The 25,874-nt window shown below is 40.4% G+C and overlaps 1 protein-coding gene across 1 annotated transcript in view; it reads right to left on the bottom strand.

The window, feature by feature from the left end:
• Window positions 1–25,874, bottom strand: part of stk32c (serine/threonine kinase 32C) — a 62,307-nt gene that overhangs the window by 31,948 nt on the left and 4,485 nt on the right. Inside the window, exon 3 of the mRNA XM_078793822.1 lies at window positions 6,300–6,355. Coding sequence (XP_078649948.1) covers window positions 6,300–6,355 — 56 coding nt within the window. The remainder of the gene's footprint in view (window positions 1–6,299; window positions 6,356–25,874) is intronic.

The raw sequence follows: 25,874 nt of genomic DNA, 5'->3' as shown, positions 1-25,874 counted from the left end.
AGCACCCCTATAGTCGCCTTTAGACGTTTAACACTGCCAGCATCATCTGGAATAAATATGGTATCTTTGAACATGTGAAAGGGCTGCACGGTGGTCGAGTGGTTAGCGCGCAGACCTCACAGCTAGGAGACCCGAGTTCAATCCCACCCTCGGCCATCGCTGTGTGGAGTTTGCATGTTTTCCCCGTGCATGTGTGGGTTTTCTCCAGTTTCCTCCCACATTCCAAAAACATGCTAGGTTAATTAGCGACTCCAAATTGTCCATAGGTATGAATGTGAGTGTGAATGGTTGTTTGTCTATATGCGCACTGTGATTGGCTGGCGCCTCTCGCCTGAAGACAGCTGGGATAGCCTCCAGCACCCCCGCGACCCTCGTGACGATAAGCGGTAGAAAATGAATGAATGTTCCACATCATGGCCATGCTATATGATTAGAGCCCTCCGGACATGAAATAACACCCCTATAGTCACGTTTACACTTCTGTTACCCAATGTAGTAGACAAAACAGTAATAAAACATAATCAATCACATCGTGGCACCCCTAACTAATTTATCATTTCAGAGCTAACATTTCAACCTCCAGGCCACTGGTTAAGAGCTGGGATAGGCTCCAGCATGCACTGCGACCCCGGTGAGGATAAGCGGTAGAAAATGAATGAATGAATGAACATGCGAAAAGGATCTGCGTCTATGAAATGGACAGGGATAACTAAACTTCCAATTTACTGAAAAAAAAAAAAAACTCATGGCAAAACAGGAAGGTGGTGTTTGTGTGTAATTGGTGTATGTTTGTGGAGCATCATTTCTTTTCTTTTGTTTTCTTCTTTTACTTGCAGATAAACTGCCAAAGTCCCGCCAGGAGCCCCGCATGGCCACAAGACGAAAAAAAAAAAAAAAAAGCCAACAAAGGCTTAATCATCTTCTGACCTTTCCAAAGGAGCGAGTGTCTCCTGAAATGACGAGGCGGTGCAGCCTCTCCCTCGCTCTGTCTCCATCCAGGTCTCCTCTGCTCTTTCCTCAACCCCTTACTTTATATATTTATATTTATATTTCATTCTGGGTCCTAATGAGCACTTTCTGCAACTGGTGAGCGAGTGTTTGTGTGAGGGTGGAAGAGAGAAGGTTCGGAAATTTCCACCAGCTGAGCTCCTTTTCCTACTTCTGACCTACCTTGTCCTTGTCCATCAACCTCACAGTGTGTTGTTCTGCTGTGTAGATGTTTATTTTTCATCCGACTGTTGGTATTACGGAGGTGTAACTAAACTCCTGTCAGTGTCAATGACTGTCACGTCGACGAGAGTTTCTACCCCCCCCCCCCCCCCCCTACTGAGCTCTCCATTTGAAGGTCTTAATGAGCCCTGCGGTGGAAAAAGCTATCTCCTACACACCCGAGGACCGAGTACGAAGGGGGGGCTTCGACACAGAAGATGGCGGGGGCAGGCAATTATCCTTTCTGATGCACCGTGTGGCCATCCAGCCCTGCAGCAGCCATGTTACAAATGAGCTGCCATATTGGCGCCCGTCCTGTGGAGGTACAGTAACCACTCCAGCCTAGCATCGCTCCTCGGCTCGCTCCACAGAGAAAAGATGATCCAAAACATCGGGATGAGGACAGGGATTTGGAAAAAAAAAAAAAAAAAACGTTGTCTCCAGACAGAAGTTGGTTGTTTTATGTTTTTGTATTAACGTTAAAATAAGCTAACCTTCCACAATGTAAGACATTTTGGCCATTTCGTCATCATCGTACATTAAACCAGGGGTCTCAAACTCAATTTACTTGGGGGCCACTGGAGCTAGGGTCTGGTTTTCAAAAAAAAAATTAAAAAAAACACATTTATTAAAAACAGAAAAATTAATAAACTTTGCTTTGGTTCCGATTTTCTACAATAAAAGCTCTGATAAAACATTCCACTGTTCTCAAATATCTTAATTTTTATTTTTCTACACAAAATAAAATGAAAAATAAATAAAAAATCAAGAATAAAGAAAATCAATCAATCAGTAATAAATAAATAAATATAATAATAATAATAATAAAACAGCAAATAATAAAAACTTAAGAAACCACATATAGTTGGTGGGTAGACAAATGATTTTTTCAGATTAAAATGAACAAAGCATTATTAGAGCCCTGTAGACATGACAAAACACGACTATAGTCACATTTATACTCTTTTTATTTACAACATATTGCGCAACTGCAGGGTCTTGAGACACATGCTAACTCGCAAACTAGAGAGCTAGCGACCTAAACGGTAGCCTCCAAGTTATTTCCTTTCAACTTAAATAGCCAAAAACTTACCACTTCCACACGGATAGGGAGGATAACTATTAACAGTTATTTAACCTTTAACATGAACATGAATCAAACGTAATCATTTTTTCTGGGTACATGATACCATACAGCATCCATATCAAACTTGCGCTAACATTAAACTTTCATATCAAGGTGGGGGCCTCAAACTAGTGTCCTGCGGGCCGCATTTGGAATCCATGCAACCGTTGCAGTACCTGCACTGGCCCCAGCCCCACAGCATGATGGAACCACCACTAAATGTTACTGTGGGTCTCGGAATGCTGTGTTCTTCTTCTGCCATGACACATGTTATGTCCAAATAACACAATTTGAATGAAGCTGGCTCATGTTGTAGGTCTTTGGAACTGGTCTGTGGGTTGAGTTTGACTCTTCTCACCATCCTTGGCCTCTGCTTATAAGATTTTTCTTGGTCTACCACTCCGGGTCTTAACTAGAACTGAGTCTGTGGTCTTCCATTTCCTCACTATGTTCATCAGAGTGGAACCTGACAACTGAAATTTGTATCCTTCCCCTACACCATGATGTTGAACAATCTTTGCTTTCAGGTCAAATAACAGTTGTTTTGAGGCTACCATGTAGCTACTCATCAGAGAGTAGTAATTACCATTTCTCGTGATAGGCTTCACTTGTGTATGCAGGTCAAGGGTCAATGCGCCCAAATTTAGGCACCTGCCTACTTTTCTTTAAATAATTATTGCACACTTTCTGTAAATACTATAAACATAATTTTACTTTTCATACATCAGTGTGTTTGTCTACTATCTGATATATTTCAATGTAATTACTAATCCGAACAACAAGTTATTTATAATGGAAAATCTTTTAAATTACCAGAGGTGGCCAAACCACTGTACAGTATGTTTTCTTTTATTTGTTTTTTTTTAGGTAGAGCAGATTGTCCAAAAACCCGTCCCAGAATGTTTTGTAGGTCTGAACTGGCAGCCACGTTTCTTCCAGTCTACCCTTGAGCAGCTGAGGCTCCAGATGTAGATAACCACCAGTGTGTGAATGAATAATGGCTTCCGCTGTGAAGCACTTTCCAAAGGCGCTGTACGGTATAAATCCAATCCATTATTATTATTAAATGACAATAGCATTAGATTATGACACTGGATTACTGTAAAATCTACCAGTGAATGCCCTCTGATGTCGTAGAAGATCTCATTCTTAGAATTTTAGCTCACCGAAGTGTAAAATAGTACAAACAACATTTCGAACAAATATGCATATTCTCTCACTATCACATGAAAATAAAAATTATCTTGGCTTTACAGTCTGTGGAGACTTTGGGATAGTGGGCAAATGGGTGAAAAATGCCACTACAAGAGAAATAATTTTCATGTTAAAAGAACGTAAGAATAGGAGAAGAACAGTAAAAAAAAAAAAAAAAAAAAAAAAAAAGATGTCGGCAATGCCGAAGAAGAGAAAGAATACCCTCAGGACACCTCTCGGCTCCAACCTATTAAAAAACTATTTATTACAAGAATAAATGAATTTATTTTTTTTACATGACTAACTCATCGATCTGCCATCTCCATTGAGACATTCACGTGAAATGGTTACTGAATTCTCCATAAAGTTGAATTCTTTTTTATGAAGAAACCACACGTGGCATCACTTTGGGCAAAGTCTAATATGACCTCTATCAAGGACAAACTCAGGATGTTTCAGTGAGCATCTGTCTCACAGTGTGAGTGAATTTTGCCCATTGCGTGCACACGTGTCACCATTAAAGCTTGTTGTGCAGCATCTATGACGGATATGCCAAAAGGTGCCTGCTCCCAGATAAGAAATACACCCATTTCTCCGCCCTCGTGGGGGAATTGATTGTCAAAGGCGACCAGGCAGAACAATGCCAATGTAGACTGCAAATAAGTTGAGACTGAAGCAACAGTCCTTGTGCAGGATACAGCCAAGTAGCGCACGTAGAATTCTGAACGATAAATTATTCATTATGAAAAGTAAACAAAAGTAAACTTGCAACAGGTTCAACGCTACTGAATTCAAGAAATAATTCACAGAAAAACAATAAAAACATGTTATGTGAGAGTATTTGAGACTTGGCAAAGAACTGCAGATGAAGCTGACTTCGGCTTCAATGTATCAATCAAGCTAATAGGATGCTAACAAGAATGTTTTGTGGCCAAACTACATTAAAAACACAATTGGATTAGCGTATTAATAACAGAACATGACGTCTGCCATATTGTACGCTAACCAAAAAAATGTACGCAAACCAAGGCAAAGTTTTAACTCCAATGTATTTGTATCAACAGTATTTCTATTATGAAAATTGGATCAGTCAGTAATAACTGACTATCAGTAATAACTTGCAGGCGGCATTTAAGTCGCAAGTCACATCAAGAACATTTTCTTAGTCGATTAATCTGAAGTTTGTTGTTTCGATTAATCAAGTCATTGGTTCGGATCTACTATATGTACAAAATCATCTCTGTGGGGAGTTTGTATGTTTTCTCAGTATGCGCTTCCTCCCACATTCAAGAAACATGTACAGTATGCTAGGTTAATTAGCAAACATAAATTGTCCATAGGTATGAATTTGAGTGTGAATGGTTGTTTGTCTATATGTGCCCTGTGATTGGATGGGGGTGCACAACCAATTGGATGGGGGGAGCCTATCCCAGCTGCCTTCGGGCGAGCCAGCCAATCACAGGGCACATATAGACAAACAACCATTCACACTCACATTCATACTTATGGACAATTTGGAGTTGCTAATTAACCTAGCATGTTTTTGGAATGTGGGAGGAAACCGGCGTACCCGGAGAAAACCCACACATGCACGAGGAGAACATGCAAACTCCACACAGAGATGGCCGAGAGTGAAATTGAACCCTGGTCTCCTAGCTGTGAGGTCTGCGCGCTAACCACTCGACCACCGTGCAGCCCAGTATAGAACATGGATGGAATAAAATAATGACTTTTTCCAAACAGTGAGTATAATACGACTAGTTAAACAGTAACCTACCAAAAAAAAATATTTGTCAATTTCCTTAACCTCCTCCTGGGAATTAAAAGCCAATCCCCTCAGCCGGTCTCTCGCCTTCTAATGATATAGCCGCCGGCATCACAAATCAGCCCCTGAGCCCAAGCTGTCCTCCCCAGCATTCAGCAGTCCAGTCCCCCAAAACCCACCGGCGACACTGAATCTGCCGACACCGATTTGCCCCGATTTACCCAACCATTGGACCACATAAAAGACCCTGTATATGTGGTAAAACCATCTGTGAGTCTCTACACGGTTTATTCCCGTCTGCATCATAGGGAAAATGACAGCAGCTTGCTGCAACAAAGAAATATCACATTAACATAACTTCTCATGGTAATGTATTCCACATTGGGAATGACTTTCCACAACAGAGGGAGATATTTGTGAGAAGAAAAAAAAACGCGTGTTTAGAGACCTAGCAAAACGAAATACATTTGCAAGGATGTGGAAAGATCAAAAGGTCCAACAAATATTTACTGCAATATTACAGATTTACAACCAAGATAAACTACTCCAATCTCTCGAGCCCGATTGTGTCTCACACTCGCTAAATAAACACGTGGTGGTAAATACTGGATGGTACATTCATCCAAAACGTCTTTTCATTGACAGCGAAAAGCACAACAGATACTGGTATCAACAAGGATGGAGCAATTCCTTTAGATTCAATTCCGATTCATCTAAGACACATGGGAGCTAAGTTGCGCTATTCGGCAATTCTAGCCAGCATTGTGTTTATTAATTAGACTTTTTCCAAATCAGAAATCTATATATTTTAAGACCCATCCTGTTGTAGGAAATCCAATAACATTTATTCAATGATTAATTGACTATCCAATTAATCTACAACTATATTGGTATTCCATTAATTGATCAATTAATTAATGATAGTTACTTGCAGCCCTACATAAAACCAAATAAAGAAGAGTCCACACACATACTGTTCAACTAAAAAGCTTGAGGGTACGTTACCTTTCCAAAGCTCCCCTTCCCGATGGCTCGCAGTATTTGAAAGTGGTCAAAGTTTACTGGAAAAAAAAACACACAAAAAAACAATCGGTCATGACATATGTCAAGTTTCACAGTACACAGCATTAAACAAATACAGTAAACCTCAAATATATCGGATTCAATTGTTCCCACTGGTTTTGTCCGATATAAGCGAAATCCGTTATATGCGTATACCGGAAAATGTCCGTTTTACGCATATATCGGATTTACGTATATCCGGTATATGCGTAAATCGGATTTTATCCGTTATGAAAAGGCACTTCCTTGACTATGTTTCCAATGTACCTGGACTGGGCAATGAAAAGAGACGTAAAGAGACTCACTTTTATATTTGTCCTAAATCTGGACACGATGCGGCCATCCGATATATGCGAGGGAAATTGGAACGGGACTGGAGATTTTGTCCGAAATAGGCGAAATCCGTTATAAAAAATCCGATATATGCAATGAATTTTTATTGGAAATGCATTACAGAAAAATTGGTTCTTTTTTATCTGTCCGTTGTGAGCGAATTTCCGATATATCCGAGGTTTACTGTAATATCGCAGTGACATATATGCACATTTAACTTCATGAATAATAACTGATTAGGTACCGGTACAGAAAGTTTTTCCACACTGTGAGTACTTTCTAACAAAAAGGGGGATGGCAACTTTCCCACTAGTCTCTTGGAAACACTGGCAACGTGCATTCCCAAACCAATCTTTGAGGTGATTAACAAGAATGAGGCAGCTACTCGTTACGGAGTCTTTTTTAAATTTTAAATCTATTTTCGGGTTGTTTTTTTTTTAGCTATGGTCTTACATGTTTGACCGGCTGATGGACAGCCAAATTCAGTTTAATGGTTGTTGGCAATAAACTGCTCACTCAATATTGAACTCGAATAAAAATCTTGTTAAGAAGCGACAGTGCAAAATGTAGGCATTCAGAAGACGCATTCAAAGACATAGTGATGCTTCTTCACTTATCACCAGGTATCAGTAAGATTACAGTCGTGTTCAGTGAGACACACAAGCACCAGACACGGTTGCCGAGACAACAGGCTATTATTGAAGGTTGGAATAATCTCACAACAGTCATACTAATCCCTAATAAAAAAAACAGGCTATTATTATCCCACGCCGAGCTAAAACTCACCCGACGTCACTTCATGTTTGGCCCCACTCAGCTCCCTTTAGCAAACACGTTGACTGGATTTTGACAATTGGCCATCTTACATTTTCAAAAATGGCTTTTCTAATGCAACCGCTGAGTGTCATCAGATTCACAGCGTGAGCTTTCCGAGTTTTTTTTTTTTTTTTTTGCGAAAGGGTTACGGAGCCACATGATGAAAGGACAGAGGGCATCCATTCAGAAAAGACAAAGTCAACAAACACGGAGAATCCCAGATGGAACGTCAAACGCCGAGGCTTCAATTACCTTCCACGGCTCCCTTCAAAGTGTTTGTGGAAATTACCTTCCGTCAACAGAGCACCGCTAATGGCGGTTGCAATTTGTGTCACTCAACGGTGAACCGGTAATCAAGCGAAGAAAACGAGCTGACGGGCGAGCGAGGCTGCAAACGCAAAAACAGTTACAATAGACGGTGTGCGGTCCCCTTGGGAAGCCATCCCAAATAAGTCGAAGAAAATACAACATGGCCTTTGACTGCAGAGTGCAGACACGGTATTCCTCTTGGATTGGGTATTATTCCAGTCATTAAACGTCAGCGTAAGCTGGTGGAAGGGAACATGAACTAATTGAATAAATGCGTTGGATTCATGGATCATGTTCCGAAGGAGCCGGGACAATAATCTCTAAGCAAGAACTTGGACAGACAACATGAAAACATGAGGTGCTGAAAAGAAAACAAAACAGAACCTTGTGTTGCAAAGTCACTTTCCATAAACTACAATAGAAATTTAGAGAGAAAGTCATTAGCTGTTGTCAGGTTTTTATGTACGCTTCAGAAAAGATTATGACGACGAGACCCCGCAGCCGACAGCGTAAGAGGATTTTTCATCCATCAAAGAGAACGTGAAGGAATAACATCTTCCCCTGTTGGGTTAGGAAGCTGCTGACACACCATGGTTAGATGCTGAGTGGGCTCCACGGGCTTCCACAGTGGGTGATTGGCTCCTGTGAAGGAGTTGATATTGGCACGAAGCCCGTGTCATGGGTTACGTAGGGCTATTCTTTAATGTGTGGAGTGGACCTTCGTGTACTTGGAAAAAACTCAAAACTGGGCCTACATTAATAAATAACCGAAGAAATTAATGTTATTTATTTTCATACAATTAAAATAAATTGGTAGCTCACAGGAAAACAGCAACATTAATTTATTTGGAGTTGTTTCAATAGCTACGTTTACATGAGAAGTTTTTCTCTTTCCGAATGGAATCTTTCCGAAAGCAATGGTATACATGGAAAGGAATATTCCAATGGCGTGTTTACATATGCCGCTATAATCAATCAGAATAGTCAATGGGGCATGCCCAGTAAAAGGTAAACACCAACATCACGTGATACCGACTTCCTCGAGTTTTTCTTCCACTTGTTGGAATAACTCCGTATTGCTAGTTTTTCCTTCGTCCAGTCTTAGTTTGAATCAAAAACAAACTTTCCGCAGCAGTCCAGTGCCGATTTCTCACCTCCATTTTTTTAATTCGAACTAATTCCCTACCAGAGACTTATTTACGTTTTTTTCAACCCGACCGTTCTCTCCAACAGACGTATTTAAGTTTGTTATTTTGTCCGCTAGAGGCAAAAAGAGGTGATGATGCCTCCATAATAGAAGAGAGAACATTTTGTGCAGTTTTAAGATGGAAAAAAACGGCCGCAATTTGGCATTCTAGTACATTCTATAAGAACTCGGCCTGCAAAAGCTGGGATTGAACGAGTCAATCATTTAATAGATGCTTGGTGCTTCCGAGCTGTGAATGAGTATTTCTGCAGCCGAGCTCGCTCATGGGACCATTTGAAGGTACAGTAAAATCCCTCATTTATCGCGGTTAGTTGGTTCCAGACACGACTGTTATAAGTGAATTTCTGTGAAGTTGGATTCCTTAGTCATAAATGGAATATTTTTTTTCCATTAGAGCGTAGAAAACCTGTTCCATCAACTATATGTGGTTTCTTAAGTTTTTATTATTTGCTGTTTTATTATTATTATTATTATATTTATTTATTACTGATTGATTGATTTTCTTTATTCTTGATTTGTTTATTTATTTTTCATCTTATTTTGTGCAGAAAAATAAAAATTAAGATATTTGAGAACAGTGGAATCAGAGCTTTTATTGTAGAAAATTGGAACCAAAGCGAAGTTTTTTTAAATTTTTTGTTTTTAATAAATGCGTTTTTTTTTTTTTTTTTGGGAAAACCTGATGCGGCCCAGCCTCACCCAGACCCTAGCTCCAGTGGCCCCCAGGTAAATTGAGTTTGAGACCCCTGGTCTAAGCGATTACTGGATTCATCGGAACAACAGTGTTTTTAGAAAAAGCATAAGAAATATTTTGAATACATGTAAAAGTGGCTGACAAAACCGAGCTCGCTCATGGGACCATTTGAAGGTACAGTAAAATCCCTCATTTATCGCGGTTAGTTGGTTCCAGACACGACTGTAATAAGTGAATTTCTGTGAAGTTGGATTCCTTATTAATAAATTGAATATTTTTTTCCCATTAGAGCGTAGAAAACCTGTTTTTGACATTATTAGAGCCCTCTAGACATGAAATAACACCCCTATAATGACCTTTACACTCGTATTACCCAATAGACGTGATAATAAAAAATAATCCATTTAAGACATGCTTGTGTGTGTTGCTGTTAAGTTGTTCGAGCGCTTAGGGGGGGTGTGTGAGGGGCAGATAGGAAGTGATGTCGGGAGTTCAAAATTGAGGTTCAGCTTGCCGGGGGGCCACAAGAGTAGCCCATGTTTTAATTAAGGATTTTTCTCAAGGATTATTGTGCCTAGTGTGAGATAACTCAAGTCTCATAAAGTCATAAAATGCAATCCAATGAAAGGCCGAAACTGTAATGTAATGTCGGGATGCTCATGTGTATAATTTCACCGAAACTTGCTTGGATTTACTTCAAAAAAAGATGTCCGTCGTAGAAATGTAGTGCATATTGAGAACTGTAAATTAAATTTGCTACCCACAACATCACATTGTCCGTTATGTGCCCCGCCCCAGTTTCATCCCAAAGAGACAACCGCTAAAAGAGAATCCATACATGATCAATAAAACGGACGAGAGATACAGTTGCACTGTCGGCTGGAATTGATGATTCCAGCTGAGCTCCGATGCCATCAAGGACTGTGAAGCAAGCATAGCACCATCCTAATGGGGGACACCTGATACCTTGGATCAGAGTAGAGCTTCAAATATCCTGGTTTTATGATGTATCCTTAACACATCATTCATATCTGACAGTGTTTTGCAGAGACAAGGACGTCTTAATTCTTTCTGCAAAATGCGATCATAAAAAATACCAATCAATATGCTACCGCGCGTGGTTTAGCTAACCAAACAAAGTTGTATGAAGAGTCAAGTACATGTAATACAATTAAGCTCCGCGGTGGACAAGCTGCTCCTAGCTTGCCAGAATCTTAGCCAAACTCAATATGTAGCTGGCAATATGAGTGTTTGCTGGGCAAAAACATTTTTCATAAGCCGGGTTTAACTAATTGTAGTGATTAGCACTACAAATATTTCGGGGACAATCAGAGATGAGTGTATGAGATCATTAATTTTAAAAATGCAACCTTGGAACCTTGGTTAGTGTCATTTACAGCTGCAACAATTAATCAATGACAATCAACTAATCCAATTAATCACCAACTATTTTGTTATTTATATTTTAAAAAATTAATGTAATAAAAAAATGGCATGGCTCAGGTGGTAGATTGTTTATTTCCTAACCTGAAGGTTAAGGGTTCGATCCTGTGATCTCCTGTGATCACATCGACGTATCCTTGAGCAAGACACCAAACCCCTCCAACGGTGTCAAAACGCCTTGGAGGTGGAAAACCGCTACACAAGTGGAAGGCCATTTAACATTTAAACATCCTCTTTAGGATTGGCGATATACTGCAGTTCTTAGCCTGTATGAGGGTATTTTTGGGATGTATCACAATATGACGAAATAATTAAATTCAGTGGAGTTTTGTATAAAAAGCTACAAACCTTAACCCGCGAAATTAAATACGCTTGTCTGAAATTGTCTCCAATGTCCCTCTGATGTACTCGTTCCTGATCCTATCCATCCTGGTCACTCCCAATGTGAACCTCAGTATCCTCATCTCTGCCACCTCTTGTTCTGCTTCCTGTCTTTTCCTCAGTGGCACAGTCTCTAGACCAGGGGTCTCAAACACGCGGCCCGCGGGCCAAATGTGGCCCGCAGGACACAAGTTTGAGGCCACCGCCTTGATATGAAAGTTTAATGTTAGTGCAGGCCCGCGCAAGTTTGATATGGATGCTGTATGGTATCATGTACCCGGAAAAAATTATTACGTTTGATTAATGTTCATGTTAAAGGTTAAATAACTGTTAATAGTTATCCTCCCTATCCGTGTGGAAGTGGTAAGTTTTTGGCTATTTAAGTTGAAAGGAAATAACTTGAAGGCTACCGTTTAGGTCGCTAGCTCTCTAGTTTGCGAGTTAGCATGTGTCTCAAGACGCTGCAGTTGCGCAATATGTTGTAAATAAAAAGAGTATAATTGTGATTATAGTCGTGTTTTGTCATGTCTACAGGGCTCTAATAATGCTTTGTTCATTTTAATCTGAAAAAAATCATTTGTCTACCCACCAACTATATGTGGTTTCTTAAGTTTTTATTATTTGCTGTTTTATTATTATTATTATTATTTATTTATTTTTCATCTTATTTTGCGTAGAAAAATAAAAATTAAGATATTTGAGAACAGTGGAATGTTTTATCAGAGCTTTTCATGTAGAAAATCGGAACCAAAGCGAAGTTTTTTTTAATTTTTTGTTTTTAATAAATGTGTTTTTTTTTTTTTTTGAAAACCTGATGCAGCCCAGCCTCACCCAGACCCTAGCTCCAGTGGCCCCTAGGTAAATTGAGTTTGAGACCCCTGGTCTAAGCGATTACTGGATTCATCGAAACAACAGTGTTCTTAAAAAAGCATAAGAAATATTTTGAATACATGTAAAAGAGGCTAACAAAACTTCAACTGTGAGCTGCTGTGCATCGTGAGTAAGCCATCTTGTCACTGAGATACAAACTGTACGGACAATCCCTGAGGACTGTGATCAAAATCCCTTCTGGCTTCGATCCCTTCCTTCCTCCCTTGTCTGCCTTCCGAGAATACTCCTGCTACGCCGATGCGCTATGCCGCCTTCCTCGACACTATCTTATCTGCCTGCATATGATGCACTTCTTAAATGCTGTTGACAGCTCTTCCATTTGCATACACCGGGCGTACACGAGTACACTATGCAGCAACCTTGGCAGCAATGCCAGCAGAAAAATACAGCTGTAGAAGAATTAAGCAACCCGGCAAGTTTTCAATGTATTTTGGAATAAAAAAAAAAAACCCATAATGGAGAGTGAGCATCAAGAACAAGGCAAAATAAGAGTTAGTGAATAAGACTGAATATTGTATTGCATACATTTACTTGTTCATTGTAGTCAATTGAGCTGGATGCATCTATCATTGTATCATTTAGCAATTCACGGGCATCTAGATTAACATTAAACAAATCAAGAATAAAGAAAATCAATCCATCAGTAATAAATAAATATAATAATAATAATAATAAAACGGCAAATAATAAAAACTTAAGAAACCACATATAGTTGGTGGGTAGACAAATTATTTTTTTTCAGATTAAAATGAGCAAAGCATTATTAGAGCCCTGTAGACATGACAAAACACGACTATAGTCACATTTATACTCTTTTTATTTACAACATATTGCGCAACTGCAGGGTCTTGAGACACATGCTAACTCGCAAACTAGAGAGCTAGCGACCTAAACTTAAATAGCCAAAAACTTACCACTTCCACACAGATAGGGAGGATAACTATTAACAGTTATTTAACCTTTAACATGAACATTAATCAAACGTAATATTTTTTTCTGGCTACATGATACCATACAGCATCCGTATCACTAACATTAAACTTTCATATCAAGGCGGGGGCCTCAAACTAGTGTCCAGCGGGCCACATTTGGCCCGCGGGCCGCGTGTTTGAGACCCCTGGTCTAGATCATGCATTCTCTACCGCTTTTTCCTAACGAGGGTCGCGGGGGTGCTGGAGCGAGAGGCGGGGTACACCCTGGACTGGTGGCCAATCACCGGGCACATATAGACAAACAACCATTCACACTCACATTCATACCTATGGACAATTTGGAGCATGTTTTTGGAGTACGGGGAGAACATGAGATGGCCGAGGGTGGAATTGAACCCTGGTCTCCTAGCTGTGAGGTCTGCGCGCTAACCACTAGACCACCGTGCCGCCTTTAGATTAATCTAATGAAGAAAATAATTGTTAGTTTCAGCTGTACATTTAACATCAAGTGAAATTCTAACACACTTCCCTGTGACACAAGCGTCATTAAGCGCTTATCGAGTAGATGTTTGTATGAGATTTACTCTTACGCCATCAACTTAAGTGGAACGTGTCTGCCGACATTGAAAACTACCTTTGATGATTCCATTGACTTAAATCACTATCATGACTGAGCAGCCATCATCCTCATCCACTCACATTCTCATCCACACTCCAACGGTGCTTCGGGGCGCTCTAAACAGAGCCTATAAATATTCATCGGCACTACACAGCTCATTATGGTGAGGGGCGCAACAGTTTCAACAATGGTTCTCAAGTGATAATGAACGAGGAGGTGCACTTCAGGGGTGTATCGCAGAAACACTGCACTCGTTTCTAGTGGGAAGTCAACCAACCTCTAATGGCAGTTAGACAATTAGACATTTTTAACAATAAAAAGCAAACTACCTTTCTAAAAAAAAGCTAGCTATCAATATTTTCTGAACGTTTGCCAATCAATAATATGTACAGTAGATCCCCACTTTTCCTGGGAGTTACAGTCTGCGGCCACAAGCGACCTGTAAAAAATGCCAGTAATTCATATGCCCATAAAAGTATGAATAAACATCCTGAATCTGCACTCTAAGCATCATGGGAACTAGGAATCTACGTATTTTACATGCGGCTTTAGTAGGGATGTCCTGATCCACATCCGGCACTTCCCATAGCAGGAGTCAAGCGTCAACTAGCTTTGAGGCGAATTACGCCACCTACCACATTGGTGCATAGCCCTTTGTTATAAACGTGATATGGCAACTGGATCCGCCCGATCTCGTGACGGAAGCCGATATTATCCCATTCATTCATTCATTTTCTACCGCTTTTTTGTCGCGTCTTCGGGCAAGAGGCGGGGTACACCCTGGACTGATCGCCAGCCAATCACAGGGCACATATAGACAAACAACCATTCACACTCACATTCATACCTATGGACAATTTGGAGTCGCCAATTAACCTAGCATGTTTTTGGAATGGGGGAGGAGTACCGGAGTACCCGGAGAAAACCCACGCGTGCACGGGGAGAACATGCAAACTCCACACAGAGATGCCAGAGGGTGGAATTGAACCCTGGTCTCCTAGCTGTGACATCTGCGCACTAACCACTAGACCGCCGTGCCACCCGATATTATACATCGTATTGGCCGCCGACATCCCGAGTCTTTACATAACTGCACTCCAACATAAATAATAAGAAGTAGCCATAAATTTGCCGCATTAAGCCGCGAGCTTTGTGCCGGTGAAAAAAATACAAATGTAAGACATTCACAAGACTACGTTATGCTAGCCATAGCATTTCAGTATGTGGAATCAAACTATGGAATGGATTGAGTAAGGAAATCAAACAATGCACAACGATGAGCCAACTCAAGAAACAATACAAGCAGTTGATGTTTGCTAAATACAAGGATGAAGAGTCTTGAACCAGTCATGATGTGCTATATATATCACCATATCACCTCCTTCGGTATAGGACAAAAAAATTACAAAATTTAAAAAAAAAAAAAAAATGAAAAAAAACCTTCACCTGTATTATGGAAAGCAGGAAGTGAACAAATGTAACAGTTACTGATTGTAAAAGTACCAGATGGAGTGGTAGGATTTAATAAGCTTTGCTTCTTCCTACTCCTTTTGGACATGTGGAACTGGGAACTGATTATGGGATGCACTCAATTGGAATCTGATGCATGTTGAAATGAAATAAAAACCATTACCATTACCAAGACTCATTCAAAGACGCTGGTATGATATGTAGTCTTCTACTCTGGTCACACCAGACATCGCTGGAACAACAGGTTTTTATTGCAGGTTTCTCACATCACGCACAACAGTCCCCAACCTGGGCTACCATTGCATCTGGAACCGATGGTAAGCTAAAACTCGACTCTGAACCGTGCCACCAGCAGCATATATAAATAAGGAATCCTACTTATTAGAAATGAATTTATCACCGTAGGGTCTGGAACCAACTTAAAGCAATAAACACAGGATTACTAGACAGTACATAATGTCAAGTAGTGAGCTTGAGCAGTACTTGTGAGTAACAGGATTCTAATTGTGTTGAGAGCACTGCAAGCAGGAGGCCAGGACTCTGAGAATGAAATTGAACATCTTCACTCAGACGTCACCGCAAGGGGTCTGTATTACGCTTTGTGAGAAGACAAAGAGGAAATAAAGTGAGCACACTTCAGAGAAAAATGCTGAACCGTAGGAAGAGATGCTACTTTGGTGTAGCACGCAAGTCACAAAGACATCATCTGGACCGTGTGAGAACACCAAACCATGGCAATGTGTTCAGTGTTTCTTACTGTGCGTGTTAAGATGCAGCTCGGTCACACTCTCACCCAGTTCCTACATTTTGTTGCAGAGATTCATAGACCGTGTGAACACCAAGACATTGTGGATTCACTGTGGTTTAGCTCATACTTTTATAAAGGGGAAGTATTCCGCAGGCCTGGAGATAAAACTGCTTATATGTACTATTATTATACCCGAGCTGAGACAGATGGTTTGCAATGTCAATGTCAGGGTAGGTTACTCCTGCAGTATGACATCTAATTACGAAGATGCTAAGCCATACAGTAAAGACTCCACAGAGGTCATCTTTCCCAACTTATCAAACAGCCATGGTGAACACATCGTCACCGCATCAGCTGATGCTGAGGAAATGAACATTTTCGAACATTCCTCCCACACACATTCTACATTGACAAAACTTTTTCCCATCGGCGGCCACACACACACAAAAAAAAAGTGCATCAAATGCAATGATGGCAGCAAAACTGCTTCCACCAGCATTCTTGGCTTTGGTTTGACCATCAAACTTGCGTCCGGAATACATCCAGCTTGTCCATGTGGGCATCTGCCAATTTTTTGTTGGGCATTTCACAAACAGGGGCATCTTTCTTGTTCGGCAACTACTCAATTTCTCCATAATAATGTAAAATTAGCTTCACCCTGGACACTGAAACTGGTGTTCCTACTGTTTACTGTTGACTCTTAGTGGTTCCTCGGTTGTTGCTGAACACCCTAACCATTTTCCTTTCGTCTGAGAATGACACTGTGGTCCTTCTTCTAGACCTTAGCAAAGTGGTAAAACGTGCAAATAATTTGTAGTTGCATACAATTGTTTGAACCGATGATCTTCTAATCTAATCCAAAAGACTTTCCTAATCTGTCAAAATATACGATTCTTCTTGGATCTTCACTCAGGTCCTACTGTTCTAGTATTGGAGTATTGGATGATCCAATGAATTCAGCACTACTGAAGTTAGTAGGGCTTGGTCTTGTCAAATTAGAACAGGGGTCTCAAAATTGAGGCCCGCGGGCCAAATGCGGCCCGCAGGATGCTTGTTTGAGGCCCCCACCTTAATAGTTTGATATGGATGTCGTATGGTTTCATGAACCCAGAAATAACAGCTTAAAGCTGCGTGCACACCGGACACAATTGACGCGATTTTTTTTCATGACTGAGATCAAAACACTGAAAAAGTGATTTTTTTTTCTTTGAAAACCTGATGCAGCCCAGCCTCACCCAGACCCTAGCTCCAGTGGCCCCCAAGTAAATTGACTTTGAGATCCCTGAATTAGAACATTGAGCTATACATCTGTATGAGAAAATACATAAATGCATTCAAAAGTGTGCAACCAGTTCTTGGACACGGTCCATACAGCAACTGAATCTGTACTATTATCTTTGTCTTCGTTAAAAAGTCATTGCAATGTGTCTTCTGCCCAAAAAGCGACCAAGGTCCATTGTTAAAATAGCGTGATCTGTTGCCTATTCACAGAGAGATACATTAAGGATCTATTTAGAGTATGGTGGGAGGAGGTGGGAGGAGGTGGGAGGAAATGCAGTAGAATGCAATTGTGAGGAATTGCCACAGAGATCTTTGAAGAGGAAAGCAAAGGACTATTCTTAAAATAATAGAATGTTATGCATACCAAAGTGAACTATTTTTGGAAAAGGTGTACGGTGTGTTTCTGGGCTGAACCGTTCAATTTCCGACTTCAGACATCATGGTAACACCTGTGGAGCAGAGTTCAGGCCGGTGACACAATGACTAAATAATAACAACTTCTTACCTCTATTTGAGGAAATATTTATCAAGAAAACAATGGTTGCATGTATTGTGTGTAAAAGCTAAGGGAACCAATACCATTAAACCATTAAAAAACTTGTTAATTTTATTTTTAGTTTTTCTCTTTCCTGTTTCCCACTGATATACGTTGGACTTAGTCGACAAATACATCACGTCTGCCACTACAGACCTTTCTTACGGACATTCACACGCATCGGGTTTGACTTTGGTAAACACTAGCCAGGAGTTTTTCTCTTTCCGAATTGAATCATGGTATACATGGAAAGGAATATTCCAATCGCGTGTCTACATGCACCGCTATAATCAACCAGAATAGTCAATGGGGCATGCCCAGTAAAGCATAAACAACAACATCACATGATACCGACTTCCTCGACTTTTTCTTTCACTTGTTGGAATAACTCCGTATTGCCAGTTTTTCCTTCGTCCAGTCTTGGAATTTAGTTTTTTAGCACTTTTCTTTCGGAATGAGGTGTATACAAAGGTTACAAATAACCCGAATGGAATTGGAATATTTGGGTCCATGTAAACGTGACACTGGAGAAGAGATGGGAAGTGATGTTTCATATCGAAACCTCCCTTCGGGAACTATCCGTGGACTACATTGTTTCTGTATTGTTGCGGCACATTTTTGGTTATTTTCTGTTATTTTTTTTTCATGTTGTGTGCCAAGTAAGTATGGGACTGTGAATGTAAGATAACATCGGGCCAAAATATCACGGTTTCAAGGTAGTACAATACCAAATGTGTACCTGTGACTTGTGTAATCCTACCCTCACCCACGGTCATGACCTTTAGGCAGGGACTGAAAGGACACGATCACGGTTCCAAGTGACCTAAATTAGTTTTCTCCGTATGGTGTCTGGGTCTCTACCTTAGAGTCATCCGGACAAGACTCTGAGTAGAACTGCTGCTCTTCTGTTTTGAGAGAACCCAGATGAGGTCTTGGGCATCTGTCTCAGCTGCCTATGGGATGTCTGACCGGGCGAGAGAGAGGGTGTTCAGGCCACATAGGCCAAACCAAGAGTAGAAGACCTCTGGAAAGACCCAGGAAATGCTGGAGAAACTGTGTCTTTCATATGGGAGAGCCAGACCAAAGAAAAAACAACCAGTGGAACCCGCACAGATGAAATTCAGCAAAAAAGTTCAAAAAGATCACAGTACGTGAATGCACATTTTTCCAGTTGTTATAGTCTACGAATCATAAAATAACGGGTTTTCATGCCAAATTTCAAGGCTACCTCAACAGTGACTGCTGCAGTCCTCACCAGTCTTGTATCAGTAGCAATCACAAGATACGTGTTGTGGCCAATTTTTGTGTGTTTTCATAATCAACACAACACAAAATGTTATTATTGTTGTGCATCCATGGGCTGTGTTTTCATGAGTCTGGTTGTCGAGCCTCCTCGATGTGACATCACAGTCCAGAAAATGTTATTTGTTGTTGGATGACAGCAGTATGACAAAAATAAGTGAGTACTTTTTAGTTATTGTTTTGTTTTTTTTTAATCATGAGCACTTTAAAAACAGCTGTATAAACAACCTATTAGCGTCAAGTATGACTGCAACGAGGTGGCCTTCTTCTGATCCCACACAGTCTCTGGATCCAAGCACAGGTACAGTACAATGTGGTCTGGCCCAGATACATATAACACGTGTTAGTCCTCACAGGTATTGGGGACAAGCACCAAAAATACATGCTCAAGCTCCAAATTCTATTTGATTTCCCCCTATTTCAACATGTTTTTAATCAGGATTTGAATTCACAATTTATGGTATGTTTGTTTGCATAAAAGCACTCTCAGAATGATCCAATCCTTTTGTTTTTAAGTCGCATTTTGCTGTTCTGAATTATGTTAAGAGTGAGCTGTACACTTGACACGGAGGACGGAATCATTCGTATGACGGAATAGGGAAGTACTTCAAAAGACAGGTAACTTTAAACCGAAAACTGCGTTAAATTAAAGATTTTTACTTGTGCATCCTTGTTCCTAATTTGACTCCATGGGATACCAAAATACGGTTAGGATAGAGACAGATGTGATTCGTGACTTACAGCACGCAAACATGGGTCTTGCAGCAAGCGTGTTATTGCATTTTGTGTAGAAGTGCCCTCTAATTTCCTTTCTTAACCCAATTTTACTCAATAATCTTGTTTCTGCACGCATGTAAACTCATTGACCAAAACCAACCCTTGGGCAAGGTCAACACAAGTGAGCTGAAATGTAAAGAACAAAGACGGTGGAATCGGCGTCTCTGTCTTGTCATTGGACAGCCATGATCAAACGGCATGATGAAATATTATTACTCGTGAAGAGGTTTTCATATTTTCATACCAGTGATTCTTAACTGATGGGTTGTGAACCAAAAGTGGGTTTGCGAGCTTTTTGCCACTTTGAAGTCTTTATAAATAATAATGGCGTGAACCGTTGTCCACAAATGCACTTGCCACGGGGTACGTGCCACGTCTGTGTCGCTTTGTCATCAAGCGGGGGACTTGCCGTGCTATCTGTCTGACACACAGTTGCAGATATCCGCTAGAGAAGTATGCATTATAAAGAGAGAAACGCCGTCTCGCTGCCGGAGCTCATGTTGTATTGCAAAACAATTGATTTAAATATAAAATATTTGAGAAGTTCACTGAGGTTTGATGGTGGCTCCGGAAACCGAACCAGTTGAGAACCACTGCTTTGTACAGCCTTTTTAGCCTATATTTAATTATCAGCGATTAAATACAGTGTGTGACTAATCTGCTCCAATGTACTGTAAACAGATTATTTTGCAATTATTTACTGAATAATCGATTAATCATCAAGTCAATTACTTACTGTTGCAGGTCTTATTATATATAAGGATACAGAAACTCTACACAAACGTAACTGGATTGAAAGTAGCTATCTGTGCCTTCGTTTGGTGCTGAATTAACGCAGATTATTAGTCCAAAAAAATGATTGAAGTCAGACAAGTCATATTCTGGTTGCTCGGCATCACAAATGGCACAAACCAATGATGAGCCAATGCATCACATTACCGATGTAATAGAGTGGGAAAAATTATCTTCCCATTCCCTGTGGAAGTGGTACATTTTTGGCTTTTTACTTTGTCCTGCCCAAGTCTGTTTGAAACCCTTTCTTTAGTTTAGATAAAATGTAATCACGAGCATGCTATGCTTAAAGCCGTGGCGGTGTCATGTCCCTGAAGTGATTCAGTAGCCTTTGCATTAGCAATGTGGTGTAAAAAAAAAAAAAAGAAAAAAACAATAGGAGCATTTGTTTCATGTCTACAGGGCTCTAATAATTGTTAAAAATGTATTTAGAAATCCTGAATTCAGTAATTGTGGTGGGGTCTAGAACCAACTAAGGGACGACTGTAAAGCAGCATGCGGCCCCTGGGCCTTAGTTTGCACACCCCTGATTTAGCCGGTACAAAAAGCCAGTAAGGCTGGGATTATCCTCAGCTAACTGAGCGAGCTGTGAAAAGACAAACAACGCAGCGAACCCGACTACGTATAAAGAATAATTGGTTTCTGAGGGCAATGCTGTTAAATTGAATGTTAGAGGTTGTCTCACTTTAATACACAGAAGCCGACACACACACACACATGTACACACTCACACACAAACATGATTGCGTATCCATAAGTACACACACTATAATATGAATAGCATTACTGGCTCAATTTAGTAATTGTAGTGTATTTGCATCCTCATTCCAGTACAAATGTACTTATAGGTTGCCCTTTCGGAATAAGCAAGAATGGCCTTTGGTTTCTGTTTCACATGAATCTAGTGCTGTAATTGCAGCTTTGGGACTGGGTTTGAGGATAGCCTGGAGGAAGTCGTATATCTCTGGAAAAGAAAAAAGTCCCCTCAGCAGCCCGGTGGACAGGTATCAATTGTGTACTGCAATGGCCGACGTTTGTTCTCGTTAGTGGGCAGGTGAAAAATGAAAGCTAGCAGATAGAAGAGAATCCATAAGGGCATTTTACTGACCAACCCTTCTCGATTTATGAGCCTTTGAAACTGATAATACTGATATCTACCTAGTCATAAACCACTTTAAATAAAAGGTGTATATATATATATACAGTAAAGTCTTGTTATATCGATATCGGTTATAACGAATTACTGCTTATTACGATACTATTTTCATTTCCTGGCAAATTTCTAGTCTTTTATGATATAATTAGTTCCGTTAGTACGATACCCGGTTATTATGATAATCCGGTTACTACGATGCCCTTTTCATCTCCCGCCAGCCAATTTGGTCTGCTTATATCGATACAAAAGCAGCTTAAATCAATCTTTGCTTAAGGATTTCAATACCAAAAAAGAACACGGCCAACGGCTGCTTCCAGTCAACTTTATTTTTCACACTTCCACCACCAGAGCGCAGCACACACACCGATTCCCGCACTTCCTGGTTCACAGGTCATGCTCAACCCGCCCCACATAGCTGGCCAAACACATGCCTGCAACAGAAGAACCAGCTGACATAGCTTTTTTGGTATTGAAATCCTTAAGCAAAGATTGATTTAAGCTGCTCGACATTGTTCTATAGAATAGAACAATGCATTAATACAGTTCGGCGCAGGATCGGATATATCGACAGTCCGGTTATATCGATATTTTTTCAGACTCCCGACAATATCGATATAACGAGACTTTACTGTGTATATATTTTTTTTTCTCGATTTTTACAAACTAACAATATCGATATAACACAGGATATGCTATGGATATGCTACTGCAGTATTTTTCACATATCGCAGTACATTTGCAATGGCCAATTATGATGGACTCGACTCCGGCGAGAGGCCAGTAGCTGCAGGCATCAATGGAGTGGACTGGAATAAAACCACCGAGAGAAACTGGGAGTTGGTAACCAAGATGAAAGCAAGTGGGTGTCTCAGTATTCAGTGCAAGTAATCAGCCATTCCTCCGCAGCTATCTTTATCCTCAACCAAATCTGCTTTCATTGCCTCATACACTTATCCTTGACGGGAAGTGCAGTCACGCACACACTCAGACATTCAGGCAGACCCACACACACACACACACACACACACACACATACAGTGCATACAACAAGAATGGAAGACAATAGTCCACATACAGTAAATGGAAATATACTGTATGTCTTTAGCATGAACACGGATAATTAAAGCGATACAACAAAATAGTGGCATCCTGGTCTGATATTCAGCCTGTATGGAAAATCTCCCATATTGGCACTCCGATACAAGCTCTTCCAACACTTTTTTTATTCAGCATGCAGATCCCACGTGATCACAGTGTTTTTCATTAAAGTCCAGAAAAGGATGTTGCAGCCGAATCCAACACTTGTCATACATGGGTTTCCCATGGTGGCACAGAACCAGGGAAGTCTAACACGACCAAGCTCATAAGATAAGATGTGTCTTTATTAGTCCCACACATGAGGAAAAAAAGGACACTATAGAACACTATAACTTCCTGAAACATCTACTGCTGTTTGGCACTTTTGCAAAGAGTGAGAAACTTCCACGGTACTGAAAAAAGTGGTGGTGAGTTAAAGACCTCATTGAGCAAGTCCAGCCTTGCTACATTGTGGATAAAACTAGATGCATCAAAAACTAAATGGGGTCAGTTTTTGAGTATTTTTTTCTTTTTCCACTTAATCCCACCTTTTCTCCCATTCCACACCACTAAAGAAGTAATACAGTGTCCTGAAAACACAAGAGTCAGGAAGGTCCAAAACTGTTTGTCTTTGGTCCATATCGATTTGGTTCATATTGGGCTTAACCGATTATTCGATTAATCAAAACAACAAGTTTGACATTTTTCATTCATTTTCTACCGCTTATCCTCACGAAGGTCACGGGCGTGCTGGAGCCTATCCCAGCTGTCTTCGGGCGAGAGGCGGTTGTGCACCCCCAGCCAATCACAGGGCACATATACATAGACAAACAACCATTCACACTCACATTCATACCTATGGACAATTTGGAGTCGCTAATTAACCTAGCATGTTTTTGGAATGTGGGAGGAAACCGGAGTACCCGGAGAAAACCCGGGGGAGAACATGCAAAAACAAGGGTGGAATCAAACCCGGGTCTCCTACCTGCTTGGCCTGCACCCTAACCACTTGTGCAGCTCCAGTTTCATGTTCATCAAGTCAAAATATAATTGTCAGTCGCAGCCCTACTGTGGACATTTATGTATTTTTACCTTTGCATTGACTTGCAGGCAAAGGAAACAGAATAATAACAGAAGAACATTTAGACCGCCAAAGATGCTCATGTCCCACTATGACCACCCCACTGTTCTGACCCTTGTCCATACCACTAGTTTGCGATTATGTCACAGCTACCATTTAACTAATTCCCCAAATTCTAATGAACCCAACTCCATAAATGATTATGCCTACAGTTGAACAGAATAAAACCAGCAAGAATAAGCCTTTTCCCCCAATTGACTCGAACTTTAACATCGCTGCTTGATTACGCTTACTACCTGAGATACTGAGATTTCTGACAGACCCAAAAGGCAGCCAGACTCAAAGATGGCACCTCCAACATGCTGCACCTCCCAGTTATCAGTGCAACGGGTGAAACCTGATGAAAGAGAAAGCGGCTGCGTTGCAGAATCCTTATTTGTAGACTTTACAAGGTGAACAGACGGGCATGAATAGTAAAAGTTGTTCAATGGCAATATGCCCCGTGCTCAATTATTCTTAATTAACAACAGCATGAATTACCAAGAGCACTCACAGAGAACACAGCTCTGCCAAGGGCAAATTGTTGGCCAGGAAACTGCACATAAACAAACAAAAAAAAGTCTACAACGGGCGAATACGAGACCAAGATGAGCAGGCTGGTAACTCCATCTACATCTTTTTAATCACATTAAAAACCAAAACATGCTCTTGCTCATAAAAGATTACATAAAAGCATGAAAAGTGCTGCTGAAACTAAATCTGACATGCAGTTGTCTTTAGATTATTATCTTCTTAGTCAATTAATCTGAATCTTGTAGTCTGGATTAATGGAGTGATCAGTTGGGCCGTACACAGACTAAATCAATATGAACCCAAAACAAAGTGGTTTGGTCCACCACATCGCAAAAAAGAGGCAAAAGTGTTTACATGGACCCAAATATTCCAATTCCATTCGGGTTAGTATTTGCTCAAACGGAAAGATTGTAACCTTTGTATACACCTCATTCCGAAAGAAAAGTGCCATTCCGAATGAATATATAATGGGATTCCCAGGGGTGGAATATTCCTTTCCCCAATCCGATTGAGGTATTTTGTACCCGCTCAATCGGAAAGTTGTCAGACTGCGTTCTTCTTCTTCTTCTGTTGTTTATTGGCGGTTGGCAAGCAGCTTTGGTGTGCATTAGCGCCATCTGTGGAACAGAATCTAAACCCTTCTATACGCCATTCACAAGTCCAGTTTTATTAAAAAAGAAAATACATATCTATATAAAACATATTGTATGTGTTTCACGAGTATAGTAGGTGTTTGGGTTTTTTATTTATTTTTTATTTTTGGGGGTTTTTTTGGGTGTTTGGGTTTATAAAAATATATAAATACATCTTTCGTATTGAATGAGTTGGAGTCATGTAGTGTATTAATCACACGACAAGATGCACACCGTATTTTATGCTAGCTGTTAATGTACGCAAACATAGGCAAAATGTTGGGTGTATATTTTTTTACATTAACCAAAAAAAAACTCATCTAAATCTAAACCCGACCAGGGTTCAATTCCACCCTCGGGCATCTCTGTGTGGAGTTTGCATGTTCTCCCCGTGCACGTGTGGGTTTTCTCCGGGTACTCCGGTTTCCTCCCACATTCCAAAAACATGCTAGGTTAATTAGCGACTCCA

Source organism: Doryrhamphus excisus, linkage group LG10 (assembly GCF_037039965.1).
Source record: "Doryrhamphus excisus strain RoL-2023G ecotype Guam linkage group LG10, RoL_Dexc_Guam_v1.1, whole genome shotgun sequence".
Taxonomy (NCBI): domain Eukaryota; kingdom Metazoa; phylum Chordata; class Actinopteri; order Syngnathiformes; family Syngnathidae; genus Doryrhamphus; species Doryrhamphus excisus.
Note: the sequence above shows the minus strand (reverse complement) of the source record. Positions and strands in the feature narration are given on the sequence as shown.